This window comes from Corylus avellana, chromosome ca2, assembly GCF_901000735.1.
Source record: "Corylus avellana chromosome ca2, CavTom2PMs-1.0".
NCBI classification, from domain to species: domain Eukaryota; kingdom Viridiplantae; phylum Streptophyta; class Magnoliopsida; order Fagales; family Betulaceae; genus Corylus; species Corylus avellana.
In genome coordinates this window covers 47,283,435-47,304,067 of record NC_081542.1, presented here as the reverse complement: position 1 = coordinate 47,304,067, position 20,633 = coordinate 47,283,435, and the positions used below count along the sequence as shown (strand labels likewise).

Sequence of the window (20,633 nt, the reverse complement as noted above, 5' to 3'; positions counted from 1 at the left end):
TATATTTCTTTATATTTATATAATATAATTCTTGACGTGTCAAAATGACACGTCAAGAATTGTTGACGTGTCAAAATGACACGTCAAGAATTGTTGACGTGTCATTTTGACACGTCAACAATTATTGACGTCTCAAAGTGACACGTCAACAATTATTGACGTGTCAAAGTGACACGTCAGTAATTATTGACGTGTCAAATAATGACACGTCAGTAAATAATCAATCAAATATTTATTAATTTTAAAATAATATTTGGCTCAAATTTACTGACGTGTTGAAAATAACACGTCAGCATTTACTGACGTGTTTATTTCAACACGTCAGGAATTATTGACGGGTAGGTTTTTACACGTCACGAAATAATTTGTTGACGTTCCACTACTTGACACGTCAGCATTTACTGACGTGCCAAAAAAAATTACTGTTTACCACGTGAAGAAATTGACGTTTTTTTGTAGTGCAACCAGCAATAGAAATCTCCCCCACAAGATCCAACCATTTTAGTGCAAGGAGATTATAACCCACAAAAAGCAACAAATACAACAAAGAAAAATAGAAAAGCTCCAAAAACAAGCTTCAACAAAAAAACACCCACACATAAACAACATACAAACAGCTAAAGAAAGTGATTGGCACTATGTACCCCTTTTTTTTTTGTTTAATTGAATTCGGGAAAGAGTTATAACGGATGATCCTTACCACTTTTGATCTGAAACGAAGAGAGAGTGAAAAATCCTAAACAACAAAAAATTGAAAAAAAATATGAGCTCTCCAACAATAAACTCAAAACGAAAACAACAATACAAAATTACAAATAAATAGTAAAAGATAAGACAAACAAATGTCTCGGTCCTCTCAATAAGGCCGCATATAATAGTAACAGAAGTAAAAGAGACACAGATTAAGACGAACCTATCTGAACGCTCATTTCAAAACAACATCAACCATTGAAAGAAGGCTGAAGCGGTACTTATTTCTTACGTGGCAAGTACTTGCATTTGAATATGATTCAGACTTGATGATGTTTGATTACAAATACTGTTGAAGAAGGAAATATCAGCAACGGTCATAAATTAATTGAGAAAATAAATCCACAACGTTAACATTCCATCTACGTTAACGATTTCCTTGTATAGAAGATCACAACATCAATTCTCAACGGCTATGTAAACCAAAATTTCTGTATAAATACATTCTCATGTAAATCGATTATTATCAAGTAAATATTCAAGTATTTTCTTATATTGGTTTTTTTCATAGTATCAGAGCGTGCAAAAACTCTGTTTCTGTAATTGAAAAACAAAGTCTCATTTTTTTTTCTTACCTACTGCACTTAGTTTCTTTCTCTGTTACAGTATCTCGAAAATATCTTGCCCGATTACTTTAGGGGCTAGTCTCACTCGTTTTCGCCGGTCAGAAAACGTTCGGGTCGTCAGTGGTCCTCGTTGGTCAGAGGCCACCATTTTTCAGCGTCATGAGAGCGACCCAGTGGTGGTTGTTTGGTCAGAGGTCACCAATCCACACCCCAATGATTTTCCCATTCCGATCCTTGCTTAGAGGTCCTCCCCACTCCAACTCGCACTCAACCCGTGCTTATTGGTGTTGCGGCTGCTGGTCCTCCCACTCCCGTCGCACACCCACACCGTAGCCACCGACCCACAATCAGAATTTCTCTTCCATATTTTTTTTGGCCTACTCCGGTCTGCCCGTTCAGATTCACCCAGATTACACCTCCGCTTGAGCACATTTGGTACTCCTTTGTGCATTCTGTAACAGCATCAAAGAGGAAGGAGATCCCCTTTTCAGCTTTTAGGTAAATTCTTGCTTTAGCTCTCTTCTTTTCCCTTTTTTTTTTTTGGTTGGATCAGACCTATCTCATAAGTGGAACCATTTATCCTCTTATTTACTAAGCCCAAAACCAGTAGCTTCTTATTTCGTTTTTTTTTTTTTTTGTCCAAGCTCACTTATTATCTATAGAAGCCCACAATCCAATTTGCCTCCCTGTTATACTACATGTAGTTTAGGCTGGTCACACATCACCCTAAGCGACAAGTAGTTTAGTGTCACACCAAAAAAAAAAAAAAAAAAATCATGATTGAAACTACAACTCCCCCAGCCTCTACAGTGTCTATACCTCCTTGCCAAGATCCCAATCATCATCTATACCTCCACCATTCCGATCACCCTGGTGTGGTATTAGCATCTCAGTCTCTTAATGGAGACAATTATCAAACCTGGAGCCGGGCAATCATTATGGCTCTCAGCGCCAAGAACAAGCTCGGATTTATTGATGGGACCATCTCTCCACCAATAGCCTCCTCCGACAATTTTCCACAATGGAGCCGTTGCAACAATATGGTAAAATCTTGGTTATTAAATTCCATTTCTAATGACATTTGCACTAGTGTTATTTATTGCAACCTTGCAAGCGACATTTGGTCGGATCTTAAAGAGCGATTTTCTCAAGTGAATGGTCCTCGCATGTTTCAACTCGAGCAAGATAACAGCACCCTCGTTCAAGGCACTATGCCTATTGCCACATACTTCACAAAATTCAAAGGGTTATGGGATGAACTATCAGCACTTCAGCCCACCTCCCCTTGCACCTGTGGCGCACTAAAGGAAGGCCTCAAACTACAACAATGTCAGCGTACTATCAAATTTCTCATGGGTCGCAATGAGTCATATGCAGCTGTTCGGGGACATATCCTCTTGATAGAACCATTGCCTTCAGTAAGTCGTGCATATGCCTTGGTCCTTCAAGAGGAACGCCAACGTAGCATTACCATCCCACCCACCATTGAGGGCATTGCCCTGGCTGCAAAAGGCAATCTACCACCACGAAAGGACAATCGATCTATTTTTCAAAAGAAGGAAAGACCGAAATGCACTTATTGCGGTCGTGATGGCCACACTACTGAGCGGTGCTACCAACTTAATGGATTCCCTCCTATTCGTCGCAAGATTGACTCTGGCTCAGGCTCTAGCCTTAAGCCCCGTGCTCATCAAGTTTCCACTACCAGTAGTTTTCCTTTTACACCTGATCAATGCCAACAGGTCCTTGCAATTTTGAATAATGTCACTCCACAACAGTCCATGGCCCACCGAGCAGGTGGTACCGAACCATCTCTTTTAGGTATGTCTTCTGTTTTATCTAATAATTCATTATGGATTCTTGATAGTGGTGCTACTGATCATATGGTTTGTTCTCCCACTGCCTTGACCCAGTCATATCCTATCCATGGTGGTACTGTCCAATTACCTGATGGCTCATATGCTTCCGTAACTCACATTGTGACTTTCTCACCATCACTCATTCTTTATAATGTCCTTTTGTGTTCCTACTTTTCATTTTAACCTAATCTCTGTACGTACACTATGTTGGACATTGCATTGTCGCATTATTTTTTCTTCTGATTTTTGTCTTATTCAGGACCTTCGCTCGATGGTCTGGGCACTGAGCGAGATGGCCTGTATCACTTCACTAACACGAGACCCTCACGGTGTCAGGTGGCAAAGTCAACCTCACAGCTTTGGCATCACCGATTAGGTCACCTCTCCAATAAAGTTTTGTCATATCTTTCCAATAATGTATCTGAAATTTGTAGTTCAAATTCAGAACAATGTTTTGTTTGTCCTCTAGCAAAGCAAACACGTATACCGTTTCCAACTAGTCATATTTCTTCTATTGCACCTTTTGCATTAATACATGTTGATATTTGGGGTGGTTACCACACATCTTCAATTAATGGGGCACATTATTTTCTGACCATTGTTGATGACTACACCCGATATACATGGATATATTTGATGCAACATAAATCTGAGGCTCGCTCTCTTCTCCAATCCTTCATTAACCTTGTCGAGAACCAATTCTCGACTACCATCAAAATTATTCGTAGTGACAATGGCCCTGAATTCACTATTCCATCCTTTTATTCTTGCAAAGGAATCATCCATCAGACCAGTTTTGTCTCTACTCCCCAACATAATGGAGTTGTTGAACGCAAGCATCGTCATCTTCTCAACATGTCCCGAGCCTTACTTTTTCAAGCCCACTTACCCACACGTTTCTGGGAAGACGCTATCCTTACAGCTACCTATTTGATCAATAGAACGCCTACCCCCCTCCTATCTGGAAAATCTCCATATGAAAAGTTACACAACTCGAAACCTCAATACAATCACTTGCAAGTTTTCGGTTGTTTATGCTTTGCTTCCACTCATTCACAAAATCCATCAAAACTTGACCCTCGTGCCATACGATGTGTCTCCCTCAGTTATCCTTATGGTCAGAAAGGATATCGTCTATATGATCTTGATCACCACAAAACTTTTATATCTCGTGATGTCATTTTTCATGAAGATCATTTTCCTTTTGCCAAAACTCCCACTGAGCAATCTCTACAGGTCTTACCTATCCCTTTTGACATTCTTGATAATGTCATTACCGCTTTGTCACCTGTTGTTGAAGCTCAAGTTGCCCCTTCCACCATCTAGACTTCCGCTTCTCCTTGTCCGGTCACTTGGCGATCCACTCGGTCGACCCAGCCACCTTCATACTTACGTGATTTTCATCTTGCACAGGCTTTGCCGTCTCTTCCTACTCAATCATCTGAATCAGCGTTGGTGCATTCGTCAGGTAACCCTTACTCCCTTGATGTCTTTTTATCTTACACATGTCTCTCTAACCACCATCGTGCCTTTACCATTGCTATTTCCCTTGCACAAGAGCCAAAGTCGTTTTTGCAGGCCATGCAAGATTCTAAATGGCGTGATGCTATGCATGTTGAGGTGGATGCTCTTGAGTCGACTCAGACATGGACTCTAACTCCTCTTCCACTCAGAAAGAAACCCATTGGCTGCAAATGGGTTTACAAAATCAAATATCACCCAAATGGTTTAGTGGAACGATATAAAGCTCGCTTAGTGGCTAAGGGTTACAACCAACAGGCAGGCCTTGATTATATAGAGACCTTTGCTCATGTTGCTAAGATGGTAACTGTCCGCTCTCTCCTTGCACTTGCTGCCTCATGCGGATGACACTTGCATCAACTTGATGTAAACAATGCCTTCCTTCATGGTGACCTTCACAAAGAAGTCTACATGCACCTTCCTCTTGGTTTCGGATGAAAGGAGGAGACTAGAGTTTGAAAACTGAATAAATCTTTGTATGGGCTTAAACAAGCTTCAAGACAATGGTATGCAAAACTCTCTTCCACTCTCATTAATGCAAGATATAAACAATCCAAGGCCGACTACTCACTATTCGTCCGATCCCACGAAGGTAACTTCATAGCTATTCTCGTATATGTAGATAACATTATATTGGCAGGTAATAACTTGGAGCAGATCCTAAGAAACATTTGGGAGACCATTTCAAACTCAAAGATTTGGGCAACCTAAAGTATTTTTTGGGTATCGAAGTGGCTTATTCAAAGAAAGGCATCTTTCTATCACAAAGAAAGTATGCTCTTGAAGTACTTGAAGACACAGGCTTCCTTGGTGCTAAACCCATCACTTTTCCCATGGAGCAAAATCTGGCACTCAGTAAACATGATGGAGACCTCATTGCGGATCCCTCGTCATATCGTCAACTAGTTGGTAAGTTGATTTATTTAACCATTACCAGACCAGATTTGGCATATGCAGTGCAGATGTTGAGTCAGTTTATGGACAAGCAACGAACGTCTCATTTAGATGCAGCACATAGAGTATTACGCTACATCAAGCAGTCTCCAGGACAATTAATTCTCTTATCTGCCACAAGCAATATTCAATTACATGCATTCTGTGATGCAGATTGGGCACGATGTAGAGACACTCGATGTTCAGTCACTGCATATTGTATACTTCTTGGAAGCTCACCAATATCTTGGAAAACAAAGAAGCAGACAACAGTATCCCGTTCTTCAGCTGAAGCAGAATACAGAGCTATGGCCTCAACCTGCTGTGAAATTACCTGGTTAAAACAATTGTTGGCAGACTTCTATATCCCACATCCACAACAAGCAAAATTGTATTGTGACAACAAGACGGCCATCCACATCACCTCGAATCCCGTCTTTCATGAAAGAACAAAACATATAGAAATTGATTGTCACCTCATTCGGGAAAAGCTGCAGGATGGCATAATTCAGACTTTCTACAAACCTACCACTCAACAACCCGCTGATCTATTTACTAAGGCTCTAGTTTCAAAACAATTCAATCACCTACTTGACAAGTTGGGTGTTATGAATATCCACTCCAACTTGAGGGGGAGTGTTGAAGAAGGAAATATCAGCAACGGCCATAAATTAAATGAGAAAATAAATCCATAACGTTAACATTCCATCTACGTGAACGATTTCCTTTTATAGAAGATCACAACATCAATTCTCAATGGCTATGTAAACCAAAATTTCTGTACAAATACATTCTCATGTAAATCGATTATCATCAAGTAAATATTCAAGTATTTTCTTATATTGGTTTTTTTCAAATACATATAGCCAATTTTTGTTGCAGTTATGGTCGTAAGGTCTTGTAGTATCGCTTCGAATTGTTATGCAGGTAAAATAATTTGGGGGTGTTACATATTTACTGTATGAGACACGTGAGAAAAGGTTTTCGATGTGGAAGACAGACAACCATTGCACTCCTTATCTTCAATGGCTACGTGTAGGTCGTTCATTGGTGTAAAAATTTATTTGAAATCCAATAGAGTGTTGGGTGGGTCACAGCTGGAGTGGATCCAGCCATCCCTCTTTCACAATTTTTTTTTTCTAATTTTTAATTCAAGATACAATTGAAAACGAAAAAGAAAAAAAGAAAACCTCCTTTTTTATGATGATTTTGTAAAGCAAAAATAAAATAAAAATAAAATTTAAACGAAGTATATATATATATAGACAGACAACCATTGCACTCCTTATCTTCAATGGCTACGTGTAGGTCGTTCATTGGTGTAAAAATTTATTTGAAATCCAATAGAGTGTTGGGTGGGTCACAGCTGGAGTGGATCCAGCCATCCCTCTTTCACAATTTTTTTTTTCTAATTTTTAATTCAAGATACAATTGAAAACGAAAAAGAAAAAAAGAAAACCTCCTTTTTTATGATGATTTTGTAAAGCAAAAATAAAATAAAAATAAAATTTAAACGAAGTATATATATATATATATAAAGATATGTGAGTGTTTTTGAACCGTGGCTAACTTAAAGAATTTTTTTTTTTTTTTTTTTTTTTCACTTAAATTTAGGGAGACGTGAATCTTGGTCTATAACGGGAAATTTTCAAAAGCAGTGTTTGGCAAAGGGCCGGATTGTTCCGGATCCAAAAACTCAAAAAATTATTCTCAAAATCAACTATAACATTCTTACTTTTTACATCACATCAATCATTTTTTATTACTATTCAAATAAAAAAATTATTACGAAACAAATTTTTTTACTTTTTTATACAAAGCATTTTTTTTTCTCTTATATTAATTAAATCTGCTAAAATATCCTTCCCCTCCCTTTTTTTGCATTCCATTGCCAAACACAGCCAAAGGAAAAATGCTCCATGGCTTTAAATATCTTCAGGTTTGAATGTGAAAATGCAATTCCCAGCACGGCAGCCTCTTTGAATTACAATGGCCCCTAGACTTTTGTGAGTCGTCATAGGTTGTTCTTGTCCCAGGTAAGAGAAAAGGCTTCACAGACACGCTGATTTCAAAGTTCAAACCCCAGAAAACCGTAAAACGACGACCCAACCGAATCTGTTCAAAGACTGAAATTTTGCTTCTATTATTTTTGATATTCTTCTTTCTTTGACTAATGGGAAGACATTTAAGGAGTATAAATTATTATGAACACTATTTAGCTTAATGGTCTGTTTTTAATTAAGCAATAGATGATTGGAATGGGCGAAATTGAGATGAATGATTTATTAGTTATTATTTTATTATATCTTACGTACGGTTTATAGGATACCAAATGATTTCTAATGATGTGATAAAATAATCGCGATGATGTTGCAATTAACTAGTAGTGGAGAGTGCGATGTATGAGTAAACTACTAACCTACTAATCTATTATGCCAGTCTGTAAAATAAAATTTTAAAACTTTTTTTTGGTTTTTTTTTTTAATTTTAGAAATTTAACATTTTTATTTTCCACGCACAGGGTTTTTTTTTTACAAAATTGATTTATATTTATTAAAAATGGGATTATATGAGATGTGTGACTTGACTAATACTACATGAGATGCGCGGATCGCTGATAATGTTATAGAAAGTCTCAGAGCCTATTTGACATTGTATTTGATAAATAAAATTTTTAAGTCAAAAAGTACTTTCTGGCAAAAGTTTTATTTTAAAATTTTTTCTAAAAGTGTGTTTTGGCCATTTTTAGACTTTTTGGACACTTAAAAACACTTTTAATTTTTTTTACCAAACAAGTATTTTTTTCTCAAACAGACTTTTTGATTGTTAAAACACTTTTAAACTCCTCAAACGCAATCCCCAACAAACTCTTAGTCAAACTACATCAAACAGTTGGTAACTCTTTGTTTGGTCCCAGCTGGTTTAAAACCTGGCTCTAGCTAGTCCGGTTTGGATAAACATCCAGCCACTAGCAAAAATAAATGGATCCTAATTAATGTTAATTTGTGTATTAATATCCTATTTCTCAAATCCCATAGCTTCAACCTCTGCATGACGACCCTCTTGGTAGTTGCTCTTCTCCTTGCTGATTGCCTTTCTTACCTAGTCGGAACTGAAACTGCTGCGAATAAGACTTTGACAGCTAACAATATGTTAAATTATTACTTATTTTAAAAATTTAAGCTATGCAAACCAGTATGTTTTCTCCCGCTAGGGCATGTTCACCAACCTTGGTATTTACATGTGGAACACGGTTCATGTATTGGAGACGGTTTGAGCAGCTGGTGAGATCAACCATGAATGACTTAGCATGTACAATTGACTCGTTTATTACTTAGACAATAGTTTGAAATTGAAAACCTAGGAATTAAATTGAAATTGAAAGAAAATTTAAGGACAAAATATAATTTTTTACTAAAATTTTTTAAGAGGATTTTTTTGTATTTTGGAAAAAGTGTGATAGCTTGACATAAAAGTGAAATAAGTTTTGAATTTTTTTGCAAATAAAAAAATTTATTTGTTAATGTTTTGATTTTTTAGAAAGAAATCATTTATTTTATTTTTTATTTTTTAAATGTTTGGTTAGCTGTGTAGAATCCCCATCAAATTTGGTTAGTTAATTAGAGCCTGTTTGGGATTGCGTTTGAGAAATATAACTTTTAAGTCAAAAAGAGTTTTTGGGCAAAAGCTTCATTTTTAAACTTTTGTCAAAAGTGTTTTTTGGCCATTTTTAGACTTTTTGGACCCTTAAAAGCGCTTTTAATTGTTTTACCAAACGAGTACTTTTTTTTTCAAACGAGCTTTTTGAAGCTTAAAAGCACTTTTAAGCCTCTTAAACGCAATCTCAAACAGGCCCTTAGTACTCTACAGCAAAAATATTTTCTGAAAAATCTGCTCAGATGTTGACCCAACTAACCAATTTGAACGTTCTTACATATTACGTTTTCGTTACGGCGAAGCAAAATATGCTGACCTTCCTGTGAATCATCCCTTGACGTAAAGAGTAGAGGTATTATTTATGAGATCGAGCAATCATCTTATTCAATGCCCCTCAACCCCAAAAATAGACGGCATTAAAAGCCATAGCTGAAAGGCCAGAAGCAAGAGGTTAATGGTGATGATAACAATGGGCTCGCCTGGCTTCAACCTCTGCTTGACGACCCTTTTTGTTCTCCCCTTACTCATCGCCTTCCTTAGCCAGACCAGAACTGAGGCTGCTGCAACTTACGTCTACCACAATTGCCCAAACGCAACCAATTTCACCGCCACTTACGAAAACAACCGCAACCACCTCCTCGCTTCCCTCTCCTCCAACGCCACCCGAGCCACGGGATTCTACAACACCACCGCCTCAACGCCCAACTCCGTCGACACGATCTACGGCCTCTTCCTCTGCCGCGGCGACATCTCTGCTGCCGACTGCCGAGACTGCGTTTCCGGCGCAACTGAAGACGTGGTCGAACGCTGCCCCAAGGCAAAAGACGCCGTGGCTTGGTACGAATACTGCATGTTACGCTACGCAAACCAGTATTTCTTCTCCAGCATGGTCACCGACCCGGGCATTTACATGTGGAACACGGTTAATGTGTCGGAGCCGAGCCGGTTTGACCAGCTGGTGAGGACAACGATGAACGACTTGGCAAGCGGGATTTCCAACGTTGGGGCCGGAGCCAAGAAGTTTGGCACGAAAGAAGCCAACTTCACAGCGTTGCAAACTCTGTACACCCTTGCCCAGTGCACGCTGGACATCTCGCGCTCCGATTGCAATAGCTGTCTCCAGAGAGCGATAGCGAGTCTGCCGGGTTGTTGTGGGGGAAAGCAAGGAGGCAGAATTCTGTTTCCTAGTTGTAACGTTAGGTTTGAAGTTTACCCGTTTTACCAGTCACTAAACACATCGGCGCCAACGCCTTCTACTCCGGCACTTGTTCCTCCACCCCCGGGATCGGTAACAGCACCCAAAGGTAAAGTTTTTTCCTTCTCTTTTCTTTTCTTTTTTTTATTTTTTTTATTTTTTTATTTTTATTTTTTATTTTTAAGGATATATTTGGCGTTGAAAATCAACATAGATGAATACTGGTCTGAGCTATTAGGAGCATGCATGAGCAGCGTATATTTTCGATCTCTTGTTGTTTTTTTGGTGTTTTACTGTTTTCTCTTCTTACTTTTTCTAAAATTTAGTGCCTTTTTCCGGTTTTGTATTCAAAAGATTTTTGCTGCTGAATGTATGACTGCTCTTTAATTCATCTTAATTATTGATACCGTTAAACCCTTTTCTCTGAGATACTGTAGCGGTATGTGTGGAAAAAAAAATATATATTTAATTAGTATAAAAAGTAAAAAGGTAATCTGAAAAAATGAAAAAAAAAAATATTTTGTAATAATTTTTTTATTTAAATAATAATATATATATATATAAAAAAAAAAAAGAGAATATTTTAATATTCACTCTTTATAAAAAAAAAAAAAAAAAAAATGAAATGAATAGTATTAAGGAGAAAAAAAAAAGCGGTTTCAGAAACTGTGTATCATGTGTTTGTCTGTGTTTTCGGATAAGGGTGAAAAGGAGGAATTGGGGCCGGGGGAATTATATATCACTTTGTACGAGCCATTCGCATTTCAGAAGATTGAAAAAATGGCTTTGCACAACAAAAAAAAAAAAAATGAAGATTGGAAAAATTAGGAACACTCACTCATGCAGGATGTGAAAGTCACGACAAATTAAGTAGGTTAATTATTGAAAGTGGGTCAGCTTATGGGTCAGCTTTTGAGTCAAATATAAACAGAACATCAATCCACTAATTAGCCATCACAAGCACCAGATCAATTATTTTCTTGTCTGCATCGAAGAAGTTACCTACGAAAGCGGGAAAAAAGATGAGGTGACCATTACTTTGATTTCATGATTTCAGCCGTTTAAATTTAATGATAATTTTAAAAATTACATTAGCTTTAAGAAAATTTTAAGATGATGAAAGATAGTACTAATATTATTCAATTTAAGCTTTTGTCCTAATTAATTAAAGTTTCTTTGGATTGTATTAAGAAGTATAAAAAAATAGTTTTAATACTTAAAAGTTCGTAGGTTTGATAAAAAAATTTAAAAGTAATTTTTTAATTGTTTTACTCTAAAAATATTTAAAACACACTTTCAAAAATAGTTTAAAATTGAAAATTTTTTCTAAAATATTCTTTTTTACTTTAAACGCTTTACTTCCCAACAAAGTCCTTAACCTGCTCTTAATTAAGATAGTCTATTCATGTCATATTTAATTAGAAGCACTTCTACTTATAAATCATCTTGCATTCTAGCTTATCAACGCAAGTAAAAATTGTTGATGCAGGAAAAGATACAATCTCAGCGTTGACAATTGTTGCCATTGTCGTTCCAATTTCTGTCTCGATTGTGCTGTTTGTTATCGGCTACTGCTTTGTAATTAATAGGAGAGCAAGAAAAAAGTACAATGCTATACAGCAAGAGAATGGTAAACAATACATAATTTTTGATTTTGTGCATTAATCTCATATTTCCTGATGTTTAACTTGTTATTACTTACATTAATTTACCGTTTTGTGGTGTAGCTGCGCATGCAAATGATGATATTACAACGGTAGAGTCCTTGCAATTTGATCTTGCTACAATTGAAATTGCCACCAACAAGTTTTCAGATGATAATAAGCTTGGTGAAGGCGGATTCGGCGCAGTTTACAAGGTACAAGATTCCTTTTCCTTGTTTGTTTACTTTTGTAAAGTTTCTAATAATTTAAGTTCACAAAAATTTAGTGCATCAAAATCTGACATTTCTGAAGCATTTGATGTTTGGATTATATGAACTGTAAATGGCAAATTATTCTAATGACTAGTTAAAGTACATATTCAGGGTGTACTGCCTAATGGACAAGAAATAGCTGTGAAGAGGCTGTCGAGAACCTCTGGGCAAGGAAAAGAAGAATTTAAAACTGAGATGATATTAGTAGCCAAGCTTCAACACAGAAATCTCGTAAGGCTATTGGGATTTTGCTTGCATGGAGAGGAAAAGATACTTATCTATGAATTTGTGCTCAACAAAAGCCTTGACTACTTTTTATATGGTTTGTCCCTTATGAACATATGTCTAATTTTCTTGTATGTCATATGAAATGCAAGGCTTTACAATCCATTTAAGAAAGGCTCAACTTACAATTAGTGTTTTTTTTTTTTTTTTTCTTCCCTTGGCAAATAGGATGTCATTTTCTTAATTAACTATTAACAAATTTATTGAGTGTAGTTGAACTAACAAGAGATAAATAGATTAAATTGTTTTTCTATATTAGTATTTAGTTCATTTGAGTTTTACTTTTCAATTAGATGAATAAGTTAAATATTTATCTTACTTGAGTTGATTATATATTCTAACCTGAATATTGAGTTTTGATGAATGTACAGAACCTGCAAGTCAAGGACAACTAGATTGGTCGAGTCGTTATAATATTATTGGAGGGATCGCTCGAGGGCTTCTTTATCTTCATGAAGATTCTCGACTTAGAATTATACATCGTGATCTTAAAGCCAGTAACATTTTGTTAGATGGAGATATGAATGCAAAAATTTCAGATTTTGGTATGGCAAAGATTTTTGGAGTTGATCAAACTCAAGGAAACACCAGTAGAGTTGTTGGCACATAGTAAGTTTTTAATGTTTGCCCATTTCTGCAACTAAAATGATTTTTGTAAGAGAATTAAAGACATGGTTTTAGAATCAATATAGGTTAATTGATTTTTTTACTGTACTAACAAATTAACTATAGTTAATGGGAAAAGGTTTTTTTTAAAAGGCCAATCTAATATACTAGAAATTTGCTTTAGAGATGCATGCTTTTCGCTCTAACCTTCATGGCAGCATGAATGTATCTGTGGATTCATGTTGTTAATTAAATATGTTATGTGCATTGCATTGTTTACATAAGCAAGTGAGCACGACTTTCTTACAAATAATATTGTTGTATCCATGATGCTGGTTTGTAGTGGTTATATGGCTCCAGAATATGCTATGCATGGACAGTTCTCTGTAAAGTCCGACGTGTATAGTTTTGGTGTCCTAATTCTTGAAATCGTAAGTGGCAAGAAAGTCAGTTCTTTCTATCAATCAGATGGTGACGAGGACCTTTTGAGCTTTGTAAGTAGTATGAACCAAATATTCTGATGTTGTTTTCCTATGTTAATGCAAACATCATCACATCCATGTAATATTGTACCATTACTTATCTAATTGGTGCAGGCTTGGAAACACTGGACGGATGGAACGCCCTTGCAAGTGTTGGATCCAAATATGGGAAATTCTTACTCAAGAGATCAAGTCATCAGATGTCTCCATATTGGTGTACTCTCTGTACAGGATGATCCAACTGAAAGACCCACAATGGCATCCATAGTTCTCATGCTGAACAGTCAATCTGTTTCTTTGCCATCATCACTTCCTCGACAACCAGTATATTTCCTTCATAGTCGAACGGGACAAAAGCCTTTAATGGAGCAAGAGTCAGATCAATCTACAAGCAAATCAATACCAATGTCTGTAAATGAAGTATCTATTACTGAATTATACCCTCGATAGTGTTGATAATAAGAACTAGGATCCTTTCCAGTTCAAAAGAACAGAAGAAGAGCCGGTTACTTAAAACATGAGGGTAAAATGATCCAAACAAAAACTAAAATTAGCATTTTGCCCTCATAATAGAAGTAATCGGTTCCTCTCCAATTCTTTTGAACTAGCTAGAGATCATCTAGGTTCGAGTAGTAAGGACTTTACAAGAATTAATAAATGTTTATTAAGTCATTGTACTTGAACTGTGAGTTGGATATTATGAGTATTAATAAAAAATTTGAACTTCATGAATGATAGGGGTGAATGCCAATCAAAGGCTTTGGCTTTTTTCACAGGACGTCAATTAATTTTCATATGAAATGATCAAAGGTCCACTCCAACAAATGATATCAAAGTCAAGGTTGTGGGTTTGAGTTACGGAATGTCACGTTGATGGAATTATTGTTGAGGTGTAATAGTAGCACTATGCTCATGCGAACGGCTCTTATGCCTTGCAGGGTGCGATTTTGAATGCTAGAAAAAGCTTTAACTTTTTTCAATTGATGTCAATTAATTTTCAGATAAGATTGTCAACGGTCTGATCCACCATTGAACGGAGTAATAAGCTTGCAATCCAATATGTACAATTCACCGGAATTTGTAGTCGCTAGAAAAAGAAAGCCTATTTGCATTACCGTGATCATAAGACCTTGGCGATTTAGGACAGCGCGGCTCTCTATGTTCTGATTTGAGTTGGGGTTGAGACTTGGGAGCAAAAACACCATGGAAAAAAGCTCTATGAATTTGAAACGGACAAAATACTTCAGGTCCTCTTCTAGAGTCCAGACTGATCGAATTTACAGCAAATAAGATCCTTAAATTAGGGTGGACAATTTTTAAAACCAAATGCAACTTTAACATAAATTTAATATAAAATTAGTGAATTATGATCGAAAGGCTTAACTCATTTAATTAAATTGAGAAAATTATAGTTGACCTATATAGTTTTATATACATGCATAAACTATTAAATTGAGAAGATTATGATTGACATATATAGTTTTATATACATGCATAAACTATTGAAAGAGAGTTTGAGCTCATACTTTTTTTTTTTTTTAACAGAAATCTACAGATTTCATTGATAAAAGATCAAGAGTTTAAAACTCTTATAACACAGAGCATCCAGCTCTGAAAAATTATAGCAAAATGTTACGAGGTTACAAAGTCACAAATACAACCATAAATTCTTACAATCAAGTACATATCTATGACTTCAAGCTTCCGTTGCCCCATGTACAACTACAATTAAGGAATAGATCTGTTCCGAGAAGACTAGATCGAGGACATGAGTTGCCCAAATACAAAAAAAAAAAAACAAAAACAAAAAACAAAAAACCCAAACCAACAAAAAACTAAAAATTCAGCCATAAGAGATAAATCCACACACCGATCTACTCCTCCTCTACCCTAAGGTCAAGAGACAATTCACATCGTCGACCCAAAAGGCCAAGACAAAAAGAATAAAAAAAATCAAAAGAAAAACTAAAAAAAAATCTCAACAAGCAGCAGTTAAGGAGCACGACATCGTAGACATTCTCAGGAAGATACGCCTTGGCTGATGAAGAGATCTAAGTTTGAAAGAACTATATCTAGATCTACAAACTATATCTAAAACACACTCACTAGAAACGGTGACCCGAAGAGACCACGAAGAAGACACTGAGCACTAATACCAGGGAAAAGGGAGGAGGGAAGATCTTCCCTCCGACCTTTTAGTTTGAGCTCATACTTGAGTGAACGTATTAAAGTATTAATTAAATAATTAAATTTACATCTACCTATCAACCTAAATTTTTGAAATAAACAGTAATTTAATATGCAATAACTATCTTTAGAGAGCGATAGCGAGTTTGCCGGGTTGGTGTGGGGGAAAGCGGGCAGAGTTCTCTTTCGTAGTTGTAAGGTTAGGTTTGAAGTTTACCCGTTTTACCGGTCAGTAAACTTTTTCCTTTTCCTAATTTTTTTTATTTTTATTTTTTATTTTGGATCGAAATGACTTTGAAAATTACCATAAATAGATACTGGAATGAGCTCATTGGAGCATGAGTCGCATTTCTTGGGGGGCCATTTCTCTTTTGTTTTTCGGTGTTTTACTGCTTTCTCTCCTAGAATTACCATATATTCTTCAAAACCCGGAAAAAGGCACTAAATTCTAACCTGAATATTGAGTTTTGATGAATGTACAGAACCTGCACGTCAAAGACAACTAGATTGGTCAAGCCGTTATAATATTATTGGAGGGATCGCTCGAGGGCTTCTTTATCTTCATGAAGATTCTCGACTTAGAATTATACATCGTGATCTTAAAGCCAGTAACGTTTTGTTAGATGGAGATATGAATGCAAAAATTTCAGATTTTGGTATGGTAAAGATTTTTGGAGTTGATCAAACTCAAGGAAACACCAGTAGAGTTGTTGGCACATAGTAAGTTTTTAATTCTTGCCCATTTTTGCAACTAAAATGATTTTTTTTAAAAGAATTAAAAACATGGTTTTAGAATTAATATAGGTTAATTATTTTTTTTTATTGTACTGACAAATTAACTGCAAGTAAGGGGAAAAGGTTTTTTTAAAAAAGGCAATCTAATATACTAGAAATTCACTTTAGAGATGCATGCTTTCCACTCTAACCTTCATGGCAGCATGAATGTATATGTGGATTCATGTTGTTAATTAAATATGTTATGTGCATTGCATTGTTTACATAAGCAAGTGAGCATGACTTACAATTAATATTGCCATATCCATGATGCCGGTTTGCAGTGGTTACATGGCTCCAGAATATGCTTTGCATGGACAGTTCTCTGTAAAGTCCGACACGTACAGTTTTGGTGTCCTAATTCTTGAAATTGTAAGTGGCAAAAAAGTTAATTCTTTCTATCAATCAGATGGTGACGGAGACCTTTTGAGCTATGTGAGTAGTATGAACCAAATATTCTGATTTTGTTTTCCTATGTTAATGCAAACATCATCACATCCATGTAATATTGTAACATTACTTGTCCAATTGGTGCAAGCCTGGAAACACTGGACGGATGGAACGCCATTGGAAGTGTTGGATCCAAATATGAGAAATTCTTACTCAAGAGATCAAGTCATCAGATGTCTCCATATTGGTGTCCTCTCTATACAGGACGATCCAGCTGAAAGACCCACAATGGCATCCATAGTTCTCATGCTTGACAGTCAATCCGTTTCTTTGCCATCATCACTTCCTCGACAACCAGCATATTTCCTTCATAGTCGAACGGGACAAAAGCCTTTAATGGAGCAAGAGTCGGATCAATCTACAAGCAAATCAATACCATTGTCTATAAATGAAGCATCCATTACTGAATTATACCCTCGATAGTGTGGGTAGTAAGAACTAGGATTCTCTCCAGTTCAAAAGAATAGAAGATGAGCCAATTACTTAAACTATATATATGAGGATAAAATGGTTCAAACAAAAATTGAAATTTCCATTTTATCATCATAATATAAGTAATCGGTTCCTCTCCAGTTCTTTTGAACTAGAGATGATCCGGGTCTGGATAGTAAGGGCTTTAAGAGAATTAATAAATGTTTATTAAGTCATTATACTTGAACCGTGAGTCGGATATTATGAGTATTAATAAAGAATTTGAACTTCGTGAATGATAGGGGTGAATGCCAATCAAAGGCTTTGGCTTTTTTCACTCGACGTCAATTAATTTTCATATGAGATAGTCAAAAGTTCGCTCCAACAAATAGTATCAAAGTCAAGGTCGTGGGTTTGACTAGTCGCGGAGCGTCATGTTGATGGAATGATTGTTGAGGTGCAATAGAAGCACTCTGCTAATGCAAACGGCTCTTATGCCTTGCAGGGTGCGATTTTAAATGTCATAAAATTTTTTAACTTTATTCACTTGATGCCAATTGATTTTTAGATGAGATTGTCAAAAGTCCGATCCAACATTAAACGGAGTAATAAGCTTGCAATACAATATGTATAATTCACCAGATAAGATTTTTATTTTTTATTTTTTTTCAATTTGTAGTCGCTAAAAACAATAAAGCCTATTTGCATGCATTACGGTGATCATAAGACCTTGGTGATTTAGGATGGCGCGGCTCTCTATGTTCTGATTTGAGTTGGGGTTGGGAGCAAGAACACCATGGAAAAAAGCTCTATGAATTTGAAACGGACAAAATACTTCAGGTCTTTGTCGGTAAAAAAAGAAAACTGGCGATAAAGTCTTCTAGACTGATCGAATTTACTGTAAATAAAGTACTTAAATTAGGGCTGACAATTTTTAAAACCATAGGTACATTTGACACAAATTTAATATAAAATTAGTGAATTATAGTCGAAAGGCTTAACTCGTTTAATTAAATTGAGAAGATTACGGTTGACATATATAGTTTTATATACATGCATAAACTATTGAATGGGAGTTTGAGCTTATACTTTTTTTTGAACGAAAATCATTTCATTGATAGCATAAAACTCTTACACACAGTCTACACAGAGCATAAAGTTCTGAAAAATCATAACAAAATATTACGAGGTTACAAAGTCATAAATACAATCATAAATTCTTACAAACAAGTACATATTGCCCCATGTACAACCACAATTAAGAAATAAATCTGTTTCGAGAAGACTAGAGCTAAGACATGGGTAGCCCAAATACGTACAAAAAAACAAAAACCAAAACAACAAAAAAACTAAAAATCCGACCATTAGAGATAAACCTCCACACCAATCTACTCCTCCTCCGCCCTAAGGTCAAGAGACAATTCACATTCTTGACCCGAAGGTTAGGACAAAAAGAATACAAAAAATCAAAAGAAAAACAAAAAACAAAAAAACAAAAAAACCTCACAAGTAGCAGCTGAGGAGCACAACATCGTAGAAATCCTCAAGAAGACACGCCTTGGCTGATGAAGAGATCTAAGTTTGAAAGAATTAGATCTAGATCTAGATCTACAAACTAGATCTAAAACGCACCCGCTAGGAACGGAGACCATGAAGAAGACATCGAGCACTGCTACAGGGAAAGGGGAGGAGGGAAGATCTTCCCTCCGACTTTTTAGTTTGAGCTCATACTTGAGTGAAAGTATTAAAGTATTGATTAAATTTACATCTTCCTATCAACTTAAATTTTAGAATAAACATTAATTTAATATGCAATAGCTATCTTTAGAGAGCGATAGCGAGTGTACCGGATTGGTGTGGGGGAAAGCGGGCATAGTTCTGTTTCCTAGTTGTAAGGTTGGGTTTGAAGTTTACCCGTTTTACCGTCAGTAAACACATCAGCGCCAACGCCTTCTACTTGTTAACCATCATCATAAGGTTTCCATAACTGATGCTGAGAAAGGGGAAAAGGTGGTAACTATAGCTAAGGGAATTAATTGTGTAATGAAATCCAATCTTCATAAGCTGTTTGCATTCTATCGTATGAGCAAATCATGTCTAGATTCAAAGTATGTGGAAGACAAAAAGAAAGCAAGTAATGTGGCATTCAATGCAGTCAAAGACTCAAAGGAAACATTCACACTCAATGCAAAGAAAGGAAACGTTAACCGTTATTTATTTATCGTTATTTTCCTCTTTAATGTTACAATTATTCCTTTATTCTCGCTATTATATTTTATGTATATAAGGGTGTCGTGCACACCATGTAAATTAATTCAAAATTATGTAGCAATACAAACATATATACATCTTGCAATTCAGAATTTTATCTGTACTCCAGCGCTTGTTCCTCCACCTCACAGAGTCACAGAATCCACATGTAAAGTTTTTTTCCTTTTCCATATATATATATATATATATATATATATATAAAAGATAAAAATGACTTTGAAAATCAGCCCGAATAAATACGGGAGTGAGGTCATTGGAGCATGAGTAGCATTTCTTGGGGGGGTCATTTCTCTTTCCTTTTTCGGTGTTTTACTGCCTCACTTTTTCTTAAATTTAGTGACTTTTCCGGTTTTTTATTCAAAAAAAAAAAAAAAAGATTTTGGCTTATGAAAGTATGACTGCTTTTTGATCTTAATTATGAATTTTTTTAGTACTGTGTGTGAGTGTGTTTTTTCTGACAAGGGAGAAAAAGAGAATTTGGGGCCCGGGGGGAAGGTATCACTTTGTCCAAGCCATTAACATTTTGCAAGATTGGGAAAATTAGGTAGAAATATCACTCACGCAAGATGTGAGAATCACGACTAGATCAACAAAGTAGATTAATTATTGAAAGTGGGTCAGCTAATGAGTCCAAATACAAACAGATCACATCAATCCACTAGCTAGGTAAGAAATTAGTCATCACAAGTACCAGATCGGTTATTTTCATATTTGCATTGAAGAATATCAATATGGGTTCTATATTCTTCGATCAATAGAGCAAAAATTAGC

General features: G+C 36.0%; 1 protein-coding gene across 1 annotated transcript; it reads left to right on the top strand.

The window, feature by feature from the left end:
* The first annotated feature begins 9,691 nt into the window (after nucleotides 1-9,691).
* On the top strand, nucleotides 9,692-14,464 carry LOC132168821 (cysteine-rich receptor-like protein kinase 10). Its single transcript, XM_059579878.1, has 7 exons — nucleotides 9,692-10,590; nucleotides 11,971-12,111; nucleotides 12,209-12,339; nucleotides 12,508-12,718; nucleotides 13,053-13,290; nucleotides 13,631-13,781; nucleotides 13,884-14,464. Exons 1-7 carry the CDS (start codon nucleotides 9,741-9,743, stop codon nucleotides 14,217-14,219), a joined length of 2,058 nt encoding a protein of 685 aa, XP_059435861.1. The 5' UTR covers nucleotides 9,692-9,740; the 3' UTR covers nucleotides 14,220-14,464.
* Nucleotides 14,465-20,633: the final 6,169 nt, after the last annotated feature.

Bases quoted from the DNA above. Each gene is read 5' to 3' on its own strand.
- LOC132168821 (XM_059579878.1), top strand. From the start codon at position 9,741: ATGGTGATGATAACAATGGGCTCGCCTGGCTTCAACCTCTGCTTGACG. The intron at 10,591-11,970 runs GTAAAGTTTTTT...TTGTTGATGCAG, and splicing joins ATCGGTAACAGCACCCAAAG to GAAAAGATACAATCTCAGCG. The intron at 12,112-12,208 runs GTAAACAATACA...TTTGTGGTGTAG, and splicing joins TGCTATACAGCAAGAGAATG to CTGCGCATGCAAATGATGAT.